Source organism: Carex rostrata, chromosome 5, assembly GCF_964058835.1.
Source record: "Carex rostrata chromosome 5, lpCarRost1.2, whole genome shotgun sequence".
NCBI classification, from domain to species: domain Eukaryota; kingdom Viridiplantae; phylum Streptophyta; class Magnoliopsida; order Poales; family Cyperaceae; genus Carex; species Carex rostrata.
The window spans coordinates 5,146,127-5,162,113 of record NC_135922.1 but is presented as its reverse complement, the minus strand read 5'-3'; the positions used below and the strand labels follow the sequence as shown (position 1 = coordinate 5,162,113).

Below are 15,987 nucleotides of genomic sequence, written 5' to 3'. Positions count from 1 at the left end.
ATTGCACAGCCTTATTTTCAAGCTTGCAGACCTTAGTTGGCATCTTGTAACAGGTGGGAGCCTCCGGCACAGGATCCACCTCTACGAGCCTCTTGAGGTCGAAGGAAAAGTTGTGGTGGTTGGCCGTCCACAGTTTTTCACGAGTGCTCCTTTAATGCGGGGGGACCAAATACCTTTTTTTAGGATGGAGATTAGTGGGGATAAGTTTGATTGGGTGGAGATCACCGATGTAGAGTTGGACGGGAAGATTTGGTTCATTGATCACCTTCAATCATTTTGTGTAAAGGTCGCGGGTTCTGGGCAGAAGATGTGTTGGTTTGCATGTAGAGGATCAGGTGAACGGGCCTTATGTGCTACTCCATATGCATTGCATTGCTTGAATCTGACTACACGTGCCCACTGCAGGCTCACCGCTGACTCGGGTATCTGCAGCCAGATTGCATGGGTTGACCTAGGCTGCTCCTCTGACCCTGGACTCTTAGACCGTGGGATAACTGGCGACGACCTTCTCCCTGGTTTCGGTGTTTACCACTAAAGGATATGATTTATTTCTTTTGTTGTTTGTGTTGTTAGATGTGATGTTTAGATGTGGATGTTTTTTTAGATGTTGATGTAGTTTGAATGATGTTTTGGATGTATTTTATATTTTAATTAATAAAAATTATACTTGACAGCCACTGTCAAGGTTTCAAAAAAAAGTTATCTACTTGTTGCTTCTTTTTTCCTTGCGTGGAATGTAGTTCTATGCTTGCTCTTTTTCTGAATGTAATGCCCCGACTTTGTTAGCTGTTTTTTTGTATTTTGTTCCGAGTAAAGTTTAAATTTTATATTGAATTTGCTTGTTCTGCAATGTAAAGTTTAAATTTTAAGTTAATGCCACATCAGCCAATTGGTGATTGTGGGCGTTTAGGCGGTGTATATTATTTGCTTTCGGATTGTTCTTATTTGGAATTAAATGAATATTTGTTGTCATGATTTATTAAGGGAAAATTTCCGGATTGTCCATAGAAACTTTTGAAATAGCCAGTATCCTCATAAAATCACCATAATATCTAATATCACCATAAAAAAATAACATTCTTATTTGTATTCCCTTTTAATCATTTGACATTTTATTTAATTATTTTAAAAATCATATCGATCAATATGCCTTTGTTTTGAACTGAAGTATCCATTAAATTTGTAACAGGTTGAATTTAGATGGCGTTGAATAAAAAAAAAAGAATAAATATCGTGCCTAATATTTCATTCCTTCTACTCGTCTTCTTTCTTCTTTCTCAAACAAATGAAAAAATGGAACGCACGTTGATCGATATACTAATATTCAAATAGACTAGGTAAGTGTCCGTACGTTGCAACGGGATTGAAATATTATTTTGATTACTTTCTTTAGATGTGATTAATATTTATTTGATTTTGTCATAATGTATTAATCAATAATGAGAGAAACAAAAATCAATGAATTCAATCGAGGTGTTAATAGATGGAAACACAAACAACCACATCAAACAGGGCCACGGAAGATCCGAGAATATATCCTCTGAGATATCCCACTTTGCGTATCCTTTGAGATATCCCAACTTTTGCGTGACGCGTGTCCGGTGCCTATTCAGGGTGCTGTAGGGGGTCAGTATTATGTGTGTTTTGAGATTCGTGGGGAGCGTATTTAAACGGTTGGGATTTTCCATTATGTCACGCAAAGTTTGAGATATCTCAAAGGATACGAATTCGTGGAGAGAAGGGAAAACGCGTGGAGTGCGTGGAAAGAAGGGAAAACGCGTGGAGACTTTGTTAAATTACTATGCGGCTTTTCATGTGATGGATACATCTTTAATTAAATTTAGAGTTTTACACGCTTGACAACATGAAACAGGTGTATAAAATCAAAATTATTTATTAAAGGCTGAGATTGAGATCTGTTTTGATGAGTGGCTGAGATTTATGGAATGAACGGTTCAAATTTCCTCTTGACAGATAGAAGGTTGGATCCCAAAAAAATTTACGTGCTATTATAGTAGTCAGGATTAATTGGTGGGGTGGGGGGATCCGTATCCTCTACATTAACTCAAAAAGGAATCTTTTGAGTTAATGAATCTCAATTGTCCAATCTGTGTCAAGATTCGTACGGACTAGATTTGCATTGATATTGAAAAGCCTCTCATGTTATAAGCAAGTGCTGGATTGGCTCCGTTTAAACTCAGACAGTTTAGATTCATTAACTCAAAAGATTCCCTTTTGAGTTAATGCAGAGGATACGCATTGGCAGTAAGTAATTAATAATTAATCAAACTCTCAAAGAAGTCACCGTGTCTATGTATAATTGAGGATTAAATCTAAGAATAAGAGGTATAATTGTAACTTAAATCGTCATATACAAATTTATTAGGCAGACCTAAGATGGCGTAAGTTTAAATCAGCCTAAATTAAACAATCTATCTAAATGGTTTAAGCTATTTCATCTGTAGAATCTGCTGCTAGTAAATGAAGATTTTTACACGAGGTCGCATGGTCAAAATATTATGTGTACTGGTGCAAAAAAGAATTATTAATTATTATGCCTTTAAAATTATAATAGTTATCATCTGAATGTTCTATATTTAGGCCTAAAAATTCATGTAAATCATGTATATTTATTGAGCATTAATATGTCATAGGGTGTAGACCTTTAATGAGTTGAACTTATAGAGTAATATTCATTTTTATGATGAATTAAATTGAATAATTACAAAATATGACAGCCAATTTCCTCAAAAAAAAAATATATATATATGTATATATATATATGACAGCCAGGGTCTCCTTGAAATATATATGATTGTGGTTTGGTCCCCATAATATATACAAGGAATCTGAATTCATATTTTGTTATCCTATTAGACATATGTGTGAGAGGCTTTAGAGATATAGGAATAAAGGATGACTCTCTAAAGAATCCTTACTATTCTAGAAGATCTGAATCGCTAACACTCTCTTGTACAAGATAATCATAGATTAAGATACGCTTTCACATTTCAGTTTATATTCTGTGGAACATTTCAGTTTATATTCACCACAGATGATCTTGCGGTTGCCAGCAATGATTTTATCGGTTACTACAATGTAAACTATTCTTTTTTTTCCACACACATTGAAATTTTCAGTGACATGAAAATTTGTTTCATCGTATTTACATGTGTTTGTTTTGCTCTTTTATTTTGCTTAACAGATTTGAGCAAATACAAATGGTGTTGAAGTCGGATGTGGGTACAGAAGGACAATTTGGGCCTTATTGGGCCTTCGGTACTGTGAACTTCAACAAATGGTCCTTCGAGTGTTAAATAATTTATGAAATCAAAATAATAGATATGATGTTAATTTGAATTATATAATTTGAAATCTCTTTCTCCAAAAAAAAAAAAAAAAATGCTCATACACCTCTTATCCTAAATTTATTCCATAGCATAATATAACATGTTTCTTCATAATTAATGAACTGTAAATATGGGACTTCGTGCATACTCAATTAATATTCCGAGAAGAAGCTAACTTGTTAACAAAAGCCAATGCATTACTACATAAATGAGCAGCCTTCAAGACCTTGTGCTTCACACCTCCAAATTGCTCCCCCTTATAATACATCAAACCATCGGTACATGTATTTGCATCGGTAAGCGCCGCACTAACCCACGTCACGATATCATTCATTTGCAACTCAAACTTACTCTTATCCAAATGCTTTAACTCGGCTTTTGAGCTCTGCAATTGCACCGTGGCGTCACGCATGCACTCCGTGCAGTCTGTGAATGTTGGCGAACCCTGATGATTTTTTACTAGGTAGGTCGATATGCGTCGAGATTCGGACATTGCTACTAAAACTGCCACACGGGCCCATCCCTTGATGCTATCCTTTGGTACTGAGGGTGCGAAAGAGGCAAGGCTGTGGGTGCAAAGTTTACGGTATGGCGTATCATCGCATACCCTTTTGAGGTAAGTATGATAATTATTTGAGGTGTTTTTGGAATGAAATGAAGGAAAGGAAACAAGGAGTAACAATGAGATTAGAAGGGGAATGATTATGGTTGCCATATATAGGCTATATGCCTATATCTAACAACTCTTTATTATATATTTCTATTTATAATATATATACACACCGTTCTTTTTTAAATAGTACCTTTGGGATTATATATAAGAGGAGAGTGTGGATGAAATGTGAAGTTTTACCTGAATTAGATTCATGTTGCGTATCATATAACGAGTCAAAATTTTACCATTTCCTCTTGCTTAATCTTTGACTCGCTACATAATTTGAGTTATTATTTCTGCCACAAAAGAACCATTGTCTTTTTACCGCTACAATTATGTGTGTTTTGGCATGGTGGTGGTGATTTTAATAAAGTGACAGAGGTGGTTTGAAATGAGAAAATGTTTGCAAGGCAAGCTTCTTGTGACTTGTAACAGTAAAATCTTAATGGGTAAATTAAAATATACTCTGTGGAATGCACAAGAAGTGTTGTACGTGTAGCGAGTCAGCTAATTTCAAATATAAATAAATTAGACACTCCATAGTCCATACATTAACAATAACTGTACAAAATTACAAATAATATAAATGCAATTAAGTAAAAAAGAAAAAGAAAAGAACTTATAGTACTCTTCAATACTCGTACTGGTTCTCCCCATGAGAACCAAAGCATGTACAAAATTAACATCTTCTATATATATATGTTCGCTTTACAATCTTTAAAGAGGAATCCAAGCCTGTCAACAAAATTTCATCTCAGTTAACTTACAATTTGCTTCTGTATAACTAAATTGGTTTTTCTTCATTTTGCAAGTCAAATTATCATAAAAAATAAAAAAAACTGTTCTTTGTTCTGGTTTTTATGTAGGCACACATTTGGTTTGACAAGACAGTTAAAAGAGGTAAAAGAAATAAAAAGAAATTAGAGGACTAATGTACTATGCATAGCGCATATTGGTCTGTACTATTTATCAATATCTCTAATTTTGATGTCCAAACAATCGATCTGAATCATTCAACATGATCTCTATATGAAAATGTACTTGTAGATCAAATTTTAACATTTTTTATAATTTTGAACTATTTATTTTGATACATAGAAAATCACTTGATCTAAAGATTCTTAGACCATTCAAAAGTAGTGATTTTTACCTATCTAAAAATAGTTAAAAAAATTTTAAAAAAAATGTAAAATTTGGTCTCCAAGTACTTTTGTTCACATGGAGATCATGGTTAACTGTTCGAATTGCATGTTTGAACTTTCAAAATAAAAAATATAGATTCATAGCACAGGCTAATCTGTAATATGCATATTATCATAGCTTCACTTAAACATGAATTTTATTGTAATAAGTGGTGTTTAATTGTAAGAAGTGGTATATAATTTGTGTGCTTGCCTGTATTAAGCCGGTATCTGTGCCACAAAAAATGGTATCATTAGCCGCTAAGAGGCAGGTTATCTTGCTTCCTGCCACTAATCTCCCGACCTTCTGTGGATTCTCTCTCAACCATATCTGTAAAAAACCACCAAAATTAAAAATTAAAGTGGATTTCAAGACTTCAATATTAACCGTTTGATTGCTATCGAAGAATTTACTTATTCTTAATTCTTTCTCCTTGTTTGAAAGTGTGTTTGTTGTGTCTAAGATGGTACATAATTTTTTTATATGATACAACAATTTTTTATGCATAATTGTGTCATTGTTTAGTATATATAGTTTTATTCTTTTGAAAAAGGTATATATTTGTTTTAAAAAAAAAATCTCTAATAAATATTTGAAAAATTGCCTGGGTAATAAAGAACTTAACAAGACTTCTGTTTCAAACCAAGATTGTAATGAACAACCATTTCTAAAAAAGAAGCATGAACTTGTAATTTGATCTTAGTTTTCATATCATTTGAAAACAAAATGCTATCTGAGATGTGTTATTCATAAATAAAGAAAGAAAATGCTAACCTGAATTACAGTTGGATTTTTGTTGCAATTTAAGTAAATAAAGTCTTCTACCACGGCCATTTCTTGCACCTCAAATCCCTTCGGCAAAGGCAGTACAATGTGGGGCCCCATCCTCTTTCTCCAGTTCTGTATTTATCATACAACAAATTAAATATTATTATTACTATTATTTATAACTTATTATTATCTGTGTTGGGGGGAGAGGAGGTTGGGGGGGTTAACAAAAGAATATGATACCTTAAAACTAGATCCTTGGACAGCATTACCAGCACAGTACATCCAATCTTTATAAACCACAATCGAATTTACAGGCTGCTTTCGTAATTTCCAGCTTTTCTCTGGTGCACGGATCTCAATGCTATTGTTTACCGTCACATCTAATTCCTGAAAAAGAAAATTATTTGAAATTAGTTTATGAAATATTTTCTAAGAAATTATATATAGTTGGTTCTGTAATTTACTCGAAAATACAAATAACCTGGAACAAGTACTGGTAAAAAAACAAAAAAAATTCTGACCTGGATACTAGCGTCGGTGCAACCTGTGTATATTTTGCCTTGAGTAGCAGCTATCGATTTTACGTGTTTCTTTTTACAAATAGTTTGGCTGATTCTTGATGCATATAACATCTGTACAATATTCATTCAAATTACAAAATAGAAATGTATAGTAAGAGACTATGAAATGAATTTCAAGAAAGGATATAAGCAGGACTAAAGAAATATAGAGGAACATTTAAAAGATTAGTCTTCAGGGGTAAAATTGGAATTTTTTCTAAATCCGGCTCAAATTTCTTAACATAAATTTAGTATTTCAAAGGTTCAAAATTTCTTCCCACCTTCCATATATGTTAGCTATTATGTCTCTATATAGTTGGTTTGGCCAATTTGTTGAAAAAAAACCATATTGGTAATATGCATATTACGGATTGACCCGTGCTATGGATCCATATTTCTTTTAGATTTTTTTAATATTTTGTTAGGTAGAAAATCATTTCTACCTGCATTCATATGGTCAATTTTTAAATCAAGTAATTTTCAACATATCGAAAAAAACAGTATCAAAATTCAAAAAAAAAATATATAATTTGGTCTCCAAGTATATTTTCATATGGAGATCATATTTAAAGATTCGGATCGACTGTGACCCCTTGACTAATCTGAAATAATATGATAATAAAAAGAAAACGAATATTACCTTGAGACTTTTGCTTGCCATTATTACAAAAAACCCGTCTCCGAAGGTTTCTAATTTTTGAATGGGCTCCTTCATTCGCATCACATCTACGCATTCTATTTTCCTTTGTACCATTCTCCATACCTATAAGCAATCGAATCGATTGTGAACACACTACTTTTGTTGTAGCATCAAATATTTAGAGCAAGTAACAGTTTAGTCCTTCAATTTTGTCTTTTTCATTTTATGTCCACGAACATTTAGACCTATCAAAAATATATATTTTGTCTTTTAAAAGAAAATTCTCACGTTATCTATTTTTGCATCAGAGAGATTATGAAAGTACGAATTTTCAGAAAGAGGGAACAATTCTTTAAAATAAAAGTAATTATTTTGAGATATTTATAGTTGCATTATCCATGTCAAAAACCTAAACTCTAAACCCTAAACCAGTATTAAAAAAATAAATGAATGATCTAAAATTAAAAAATACTAGGTTCAAGAACAAAATAGGGCTTAATGACTACCAATGCAATTACTGTAAAATTGAATACTAAAAGTATTATAGGTCACAATTGTACCCGGATTGACTTGTCAGCGGATCCACTGAGCAGGTTGTCACCTGGTGCAAATATACTGAAGCAAATCACAGCTTTTTTGTGCTCTCTGACCTCTTGTACCAGCATTGCTCTTTGACCCCTTATTTCCCATGCCTAAGTTGAACACATATCACATTTAGCAACTGTATAACATAAATAATCATAAAATAATCTGCCTGAGTAATATCCAAGCTGTACCATTATGTTTTCATCATTACTGAAACAGTACCAATTTGGTATTGGTATGCTAAGTAATTGAGATACTGGTACACTAATTTCGCAATTCCCAAATTATACCCCATTAAGCTTAATTAAGCACTAAATAACCACGGCATCATCAATTAGGTCTCCCTCTAACCCAATTTACAGGAACTATCACTTTTGCAACTTTTCTTGAATTAAGACTAAAATTAGCCTCAATTACCCAAACATAGCCCAACAAAAGCGAATACAGATCCCCTAAAGTAACCCAAATTTTTAGTTTAGATCCGGACCGTTTGATCTGATCGGGCACGAATATTAAAAGGGCCCCATGCATTCCACCTCAGGCCGAATTAGGCCGGATTTTGATCAGACGATACATATCTAAACTCAAAATTTGGGTTACTTTAGGGAATTCTGACCCAACAAAAGCAACATAGAAAACCTTCCAGGTTTGCTTTGGTCTAGCTAACATAAAATAAGTGCAAATCAGTACCAGATTAAAATATCATTTCAAATAATTGACAAACTGACCTTAATGGTACCGTCAGCATAACCTGCGTATAACTGGCCTTTGTAAAATGTAATTGCAGTGGCAGCCCCGTTACCACCTTGACCTATTTCTAGTATTTGTGTATGTACACAGGATACACGCTGCACTTGACAGGTTAAAATAAAACTCATTAGAAGCTTTTATAATATAAACCAAAATAATTTTGAATTGATACATGTAATTAGCACTCATCAAGTTTTTGTAGGTGTTCATGAGTACATATTACTAATCTAGTGGCAAATATAATATTTGAAAATAAACTAACCGGCTTAGTCGGGAATAAATAATCAGTGACCCGAAGCAACTCGTCAGCCATCCATGTCACAGAAGATAACCGACGAAGCGATTCTCTCAACCCCTCTGAAAAACTCATCAGCCTCTGCTTTCCTGTTTATACAGAGTTTTCAACATTTTTCACTTAATTAGTGAGAGATAATTAAGGGGCATTTAGGGCATCTTACAGGTGGTCTGATTTATTTGGTTTTCAACCGAACCGAAAAGTTTGGATTAAATGGTTCGTTTTTTCGGTTTAAATGGATCGGTTTGGTTAAATTTTTGAATTACTTCAGCTTAGATTTTTCAAAACCGAAAAGACCGAACTGACCAATGTGTAATGCCGACAACTTATATATATTTGGTTCGGTTTTTTTGGTATGGAATTTAACAATGTGTGTAATGTTAACAACTTATATATATAATTCATGTTTATTTCTTAGATCAAGATAAGGGGCATTTAGAGGCAAATTGCTACGTCCAATATTTTCTTAGATCGAGATTTTTCAATATAATTACTACCTCCTTGATTGCTTTATAGAACTATTTGTATATTTCATACCTTTACCAGAGGTGTAGTTATACACGCAAAAACAAGCGAGGATTCTCTCATCAAGCTCTGACCCAGGATGAAGAAAGCGTGCCACATCAGCAAGGAGTATCTCGCTTGCCATCTCTCTGAGACTGCTAGCAGGGCCCGAAGAAGCAGAGAAACAACTACCAAGCCATGCCGCACATACTAGACAATCACGGGAGACACTCTTTGTCTTGCTTTGTAAACCCTTTGACAAGGCATTTAAAAGAGGCCTACCGAATTTTATCATAACTCGAGCGGTATTCAAACTCCATGTGCTTGCTTCAGACTCCTAAAGTTACAAAAAAAAAAAATTACTTGCTTCAATCTAATGTCATTATTGTTTCATAGGCTGATTTAAAAAAATAAACAAAAGAATATATTTTTATTGTACCTGTAAGCAAGGATCAAACCAGTCGATATTTCGTACCATGTTCCTTTGGGCAGTAGATACCAATCCAGCTTTTTTGAGCAACCACGCAGCAGTATATGATTCACCTCCCCAGGAATGTGTCCCCGCAAGGTTTGATATAATATGAGCTGCCAGAGCTTGTGTACCACAGTTCTCCTCTGACGATACTGCTTCTAGAAGCACAGCAATTGCCTCTTCTTTATACATTGTTTTCATGCTCGGTTTGCCCTATAAAAATAAAACTAAATTTGTAGAAAACAAAACTAAATGGGAACTGATTATTACTCCAAGGACCAATTTGTAATTTACTCTTAACAATATTTTGAAAATTGCAGCAGGTCTATATGTCTTTACCAGTAAATTGAGTTGTAGGAGAAGATTTGCAGCCATAAGTCGGTGCTCAAGCTTCGATTCATGGAGGCATGACAGCAGGGTTTGCAATACATGTAGACCCCCTTTTTGTTGTATTTGTTGCAATAATGTATTTGCTGAGGACCTAAATGAACAAAGAATGTGAAATTAAAATTTTGCTTGTTACATGGGATCAATAATTCTCCACAAAGAAGCATCAATAATTTCTTTGATTCTTTTTCTTTCTTTCATGAAAAAAGGGAAATATGATACATACATGAGTGAGGCTATAGTACTATGCATAGCGCGGATCAATATTTTCGATATGAACCGTTCAACATGATTTCTACATGAATATGTACTTAAAGACTAAATTTTACATTTTTTACAATTTTTTTACTATTTTTTTAAGATAGGTAGAAAATCTTTACTTTTGAACGGTCTATAATCTTTAGATCAAGTGATTTTCCACCTATAAAAAAAAATAGTAAAAAAATTCTAAAAAATATGAAATTTGATCTGCAAGTACATTTTCATGTGGAGATCATGTTGAATGGTTTAGATCAATTGTTTGAACTTTGAAAATAGAGATATTGCTCCATAGTATGGACCAAAATGCGCTATGCATAGTACCATAGCCTCACTCTACATACTATATTCATTAAAAAAGAGGATTATGCTACATGAAAGAGAAAGAAACTTGGGTATATGAAAGAAATAATTCTAGCAGATCACATGTTCTCATTTTGACAGTTATGCAACTATATCCATTAAAAAACAGGATTATACTACAAAGGGACAAATTTTTACAACACAAAAAAAAAAGAGCAAAGAGTGAATAGAAATCAAATACCGTGGAACTTGAAGTATCTCGTAAAAATATTCGAGTGCTGCAGTCTTTGCACACCTCTCTTTCCTGCTAAGCATCTCCAAGAAAGGGTCGACAGGAGTTACTTGGTACAAAAACTTTTTACAATTCGCATTCAACCGCATGCATCTGACCATAATTGCAGATAAACCCGCGCCTTCCTCCAAACTATTTTCCTTAGTAATTGAAACATTCACTAGCTGTGCCAAAATTCGTGGCGATGAAACCGTTGCTAGATGCATGTTGTTGGTGACATAATCAAATGATGTTACCAGAATCTCGATCAATGCTATAGAAGCGGATGTCGGTGTGATAGGAATTGTAGTTGAGTGCAAATTCAACTTTTCACCACTCGAATGACACGCAATTTCCACTAGGTTTGGTAAAAGGTCTAGGTTTTTAATTTCCAATGGAGAGGGTTCTAGTAAATAAATGATAATAACTGCTTCGTGTATGTTTTGCTTCAGTGCACTAGCTAAATAATGCAAATAGAATTTTTTTCTCTTGATATCTTGTAATATACTTTTATCCTCTGATATCATCAGAAGAAGTATATAAACCAGTACACGAATGGTTTTGTTATCCTTCTGAGAGCGTGAGATTCCATATAATAACTGATCGAGAATATCTTGTTTAAAATTGGCACAATTTAAATCCTTTTGGGTACTAATAAACTCCCATACAGTTACAATTTCAGGTCCGGAATTTGATGAGCACAAATTCAAAATTGCATTTTCGAACTTCTGAGCGATTTCGGTTTGTGTGTAAATTGAATTACTGTCACCGAAATCCCTTTCACTGCCTGAGAAACTCATGATCCTTCGAGCGAAACTCCCATGTAGAATTTTCGAGGAGAAGTTGCTAAAGCATCTCAACTTACAGGGATATGGACTTGGAGGATGTGACCCATAAGTCAAATCACGGAAATCTAAAATGGAGTTGTCGAGATTGTGATTTGAGTTGTGGGATGTATAGGAGGTTGCATACAAGCTTGTGTTATTGCTAAACTCTTCTTCTTTTGTGTCGGTTGAATTTGAATTCGAATTTGAATATGAATTTCGAGCAGATTCTGGTGCAAAAATCATTGCGTCTTCTGTTGATGCACGCAAAGGAATGCACTTTCTGTAATTAAATTAAGAATTGCCTAAGTTATTACCTAGTTTGGAGAGATGAAAACATAATTACTGATTTTACTATAGTTTGCTAATGCTGTTGCCATGAAAAAATAATATGAAGAATACAACAGCAAAAATCCTTGACTGAAATTAAAAAAAAAAAAAATTGATAAAAGAGAAAACACAGGGTCCCCAAGATAAAAAGAAAAAAGAATCTAAGTAGAATACCTGTCAGAAATCTTAGGTGCCAACAAATCTGCGTCGATAGGCGTGACCTTTGCCAAGCTGCTTTTATCCTACAATTTATGCATTTGCATACAAGTGTTCTGGTAATTTGCTTGAGAAATTATAATTTATATTCTACAGTCGTGGCATCTCGTTAATTTTTGAAATATTTCTCTTAGTTGTAAATATTGAGAGAAAAATGGTCAATTTACAGAATTATACAGTGAAACATCTCTAGCAGGTGTACTTATTGAATATTTGCACCAAGTTTGCATTCAAATTTGCCTTAAACATTTACTTCCTTGCAAAACTATAAAAGCAAATGCAAGAAAAGAGATTATTACCGGGTAAGTGATGAATTTGACCTCAGAATCACTCACATCTGACAAAAAATCATGTGAATGACGGGGAATTGGAGAGTCAGATTGTGAATCCTCAAGCATTTCTTGGAGGCGTTTCATATCAAATGTTTCTTTCATGACACTGTTAACTGTTAAGTTTTTATTATCCTGTAAAAAAAAAAAAATTTTGAACCTAGTTGATCAACCTTGAATAATAATTGAGGTTTAATTCAAGGAACATTTTTTTAGGGGAAGTTTCATGTACTCAAAAACTTCAAATTTACGTATTTCCCTCTCTAAAATTCATAATATCATATTTACCTTTCTAACTTTGGAAAACTCACAAAGTTATCCATTTTATTGTCTTTAGTGTTAAAACTCATTTTAAATTTATAGAAGTACCCAATTTACTCTTTATTTTAAAATGAAAAATATGTAAAATGTTTAAGAAAAATGTCAGTCTTCTAATTGGTCGATTTATGATGACAAATAGTTCAGTTTTTACTTCTGGCGCATACATAAGCATATACCTCAATGTCTCTGTGTATACGTCATAAATAGAGAAATTAACTATTTGTCCTGGAAAACCAATCATTTAGAAGACTTGAAATTTTTCTTAAGTAGGCTACATATTTTTTATTTTTGAAATAAAGGATAAAATGAGTATTTATAAATTTAGAATGAGTTTTAATAGAAAAGACAATAAAATATGTAAATTTATGAGTATTTTAAAGTTAAAAGGGTAAATATGATATTATAAATTTTAGATGGGGTAGATATGATATTATGAATATTAGAGGGGGGAATTACGTAATTTTGAAGTTTTTGAGGGGTATACCTGAAATTCCCCTTCTTTCTAATAAAACATGTGAGTGTTATAGAGAGAGAACTAACATCAGGGCATTTTAAGTAAGTTGGTATGAATGATTTTGGGATAGCAGTCAAAGTACAACTGGTACACCTGTAAAAACAGAAACAATAAATTTTAAAATTAGATTAGAAAAATGTTACACTTGAATATGGAAAAATGTTTGTCATTTTCTTTTCTTTTTATTTCAACATTTAAATAGTTAAATACATAATTGTACACAAAGTAATAAGTAAAACAAACAAACAAAAGAGAAGTTACAAACATAAAGCCTGTAGATTTGTCTTCGCTGGACCACTTGCATGTACATTTTTGGTTGTATTTGAAAAAGTTTCTACAATAGTAACTATAAAAAAACTATTTTCAAATAGAAGGTATTTGCATAATTTGAGAAAAGATAATAGTTTCACCTGTCACATGCAAAAGATAACACTACTTAGCTAATCCCAGCATGTGACATGCCAATGGACCTTTTGCTTATACACTATAATACTGTCATTTTCAGAGCACGTGCTAACATGAATCAGTGAAGGTTAAGTGCAAAATCTTTTTGCATAGTAAATGAATTTCTAACCATCTCATTTCATAAGTACTAAGTTTAGGGTAAATAGTTTAACAGAGCAGGTTTGGCTTCATGCAGTGCATGGGCTATAGAATCAAAACAGCATTGCATATGGTTTGTGCGCTGCATGAAGCTGAAACTGCTCTGTTTAGCAGGATCATAGCTTAGGAGTTGGGAGTTAGAAAATTTTGAGAAAGAAAAAACATTTTTATTAGTTTTGCTTATCCAACCCTCCAAAAAGTTAGAATATCGTTTTCCCTCTAAAGGTATCTTTAGCTATATTTTTTATTGCATGACCACAGAGAATTTTTTTTGAGAATAAAAAGCAAAAATATAGGACTTACATGCCCCTGTTTACAATACAAATTTCTTCTTAGAAATCTTAAATGTTGCACTAATGCCCCTCTTTTATTCTATATTTACTTTTTTCACATGCATTTGAAATTCTCAGAAATTTTGATAAGAAAAGAAAAAATGTGCAGTTTACACTCACTGATGGTTGCTTTTTCCAGTGTCGCAATTTCTATTCCAAGTCGGGTTATCACCGGAAGAAACAACTTGATAGTACATTAACCAGCTCTTGTACCTCCGAGCTTGACATCTCGCCATGTCATCAATCTCCTCCCCTACTTTCCTCCCCGCACCGGGTGCACACGCACCGAAGACACATTCCCATAACCAAGGTGCAAGCTCGGTCCGTACCAGTTCCGGATGAACCGACACAGATTGCAAGAAATGAAGAGTCATTTGCCATTGGTCACCTTGTAACTTCTTCACCAATGCAAGGTAGAAATATGCGAGCGATACCAGAAGCCGGTTTTCGATACCGGTGCTGGTACCGTCTTCCTCTTGCAATGCCGGTACCTGAAGCATTTTCTCAGCATCAACAAGCTGGGAATTCTTTTCCTCGATCGAGCCACACTGGTTTGCAGCCTCGGTCGACTTGATTCCATAGTATAGACTGGATATAACCGACTGGTCGGTGAATTCAGTCGATTGAGAAGTCGAGTTGGATAGAATTGCACAGGATTTGTGTTGGAGGGAATTGCGGGAATTCTGGTCAGAGAGGAGGTAGTTTAGGTGGTGGTTTACTTGCGAAATGAGAGACCGGATTGAATCGAGATCGAGTCGGGTTTGCGTGAAATGGGGTTGCGAAGAGGAAGGAACGAGAGCCATTGGATAAGAAAGTATGGCCTTTGGTGCAAAGTATGGAGTATGTAGAAATGAAGAAGATATAAGAGAGAGAGAGAGGGAGAAATAGGAAATGGAACATTCGCTCGTGAGAGAGAGAGTGAGAGAAGGAGAAGAAAACAAGGGGGAAAGAGAGAAGAAAACAAGAGAGGCAAAAGAACAAACAGGTAGTGTGCATTCTGAGGTGGGTAAGAGTGACCGTTGCTCTTTCGCGCCACAGGATCAACATGGGATGCATCTCTCTGTTGCCTTCTCTACCAACTCGAATTCATATCAACTCAAGTAACTCAAATTGTTAGTTTAGATCTGGACCGTCAGATCTGTTTAGGCACGAATATTAGAGAAGTCCCGTGCATTCCAAATTTGATCGGACGGTGAAGATCGAAATGCAAAATTTGAGTTACTTAAGAGGATCCAGCCGAACGCTACTCTACCAACTCTGTGGGACCGCATTTTCGGGACCTCTACAGTTGTTTCAATCTGGACCGTCGATCTCGGAATGGTCTCCTCCCTGTGTTAGATAAGATGATCCTCCTCAGCAGATCGTCTATTTCAAATCAGACGGTTCGGATTGATTTTAACAGAGTAGATTTGGCTTTACACAGCGCACAGATTATAGAATGGAACCAAAGATAGATATGGTTCGTGCGCTGCATGTAGCCGGGATAGAACTGTCCGAATGGAAATTGACAGTTTAGATCTGCTTGGACTGGAAAG

General features: G+C 34.3%; 2 protein-coding genes across 2 annotated transcripts; both read right to left on the bottom strand.

Moving 5' to 3' along the window:
- Positions 1–3,498: 3,498 nt before the first annotated feature.
- LOC144553749 (pectinesterase inhibitor 6-like) lies at positions 3,499–4,065 on the bottom strand. The gene has a single exon (XM_078301950.1). It carries the CDS (start codon positions 4,063–4,065, stop codon positions 3,499–3,501), a length of 567 nt encoding a protein of 188 aa, XP_078158076.1.
- A 388-nt stretch (positions 4,066–4,453) lies between these two features.
- LOC144553952 (Transducin/WD40 repeat-like superfamily protein) lies at positions 4,454–15,472 on the bottom strand. The gene is made up of 17 exons (XM_078302125.1): positions 14,573–15,472; positions 13,544–13,610; positions 12,653–12,817; positions 12,312–12,379; positions 10,954–12,090; positions 10,104–10,245; positions 9,732–9,977; positions 9,326–9,629; positions 8,756–8,877; positions 8,472–8,591; positions 7,719–7,850; positions 7,159–7,281; positions 6,480–6,590; positions 6,199–6,345; positions 5,962–6,087; positions 5,401–5,517; positions 4,454–4,740 (listed from the first exon to the last, which is right to left on the bottom strand). Exons 1-17 carry the CDS (start codon positions 15,253–15,255, stop codon positions 4,723–4,725), a joined length of 3,828 nt encoding a protein of 1,275 aa, XP_078158251.1. The 5' UTR covers positions 15,256–15,472; the 3' UTR covers positions 4,454–4,722.
- Between the last annotated feature and the right edge of the window lie 515 nt (positions 15,473–15,987).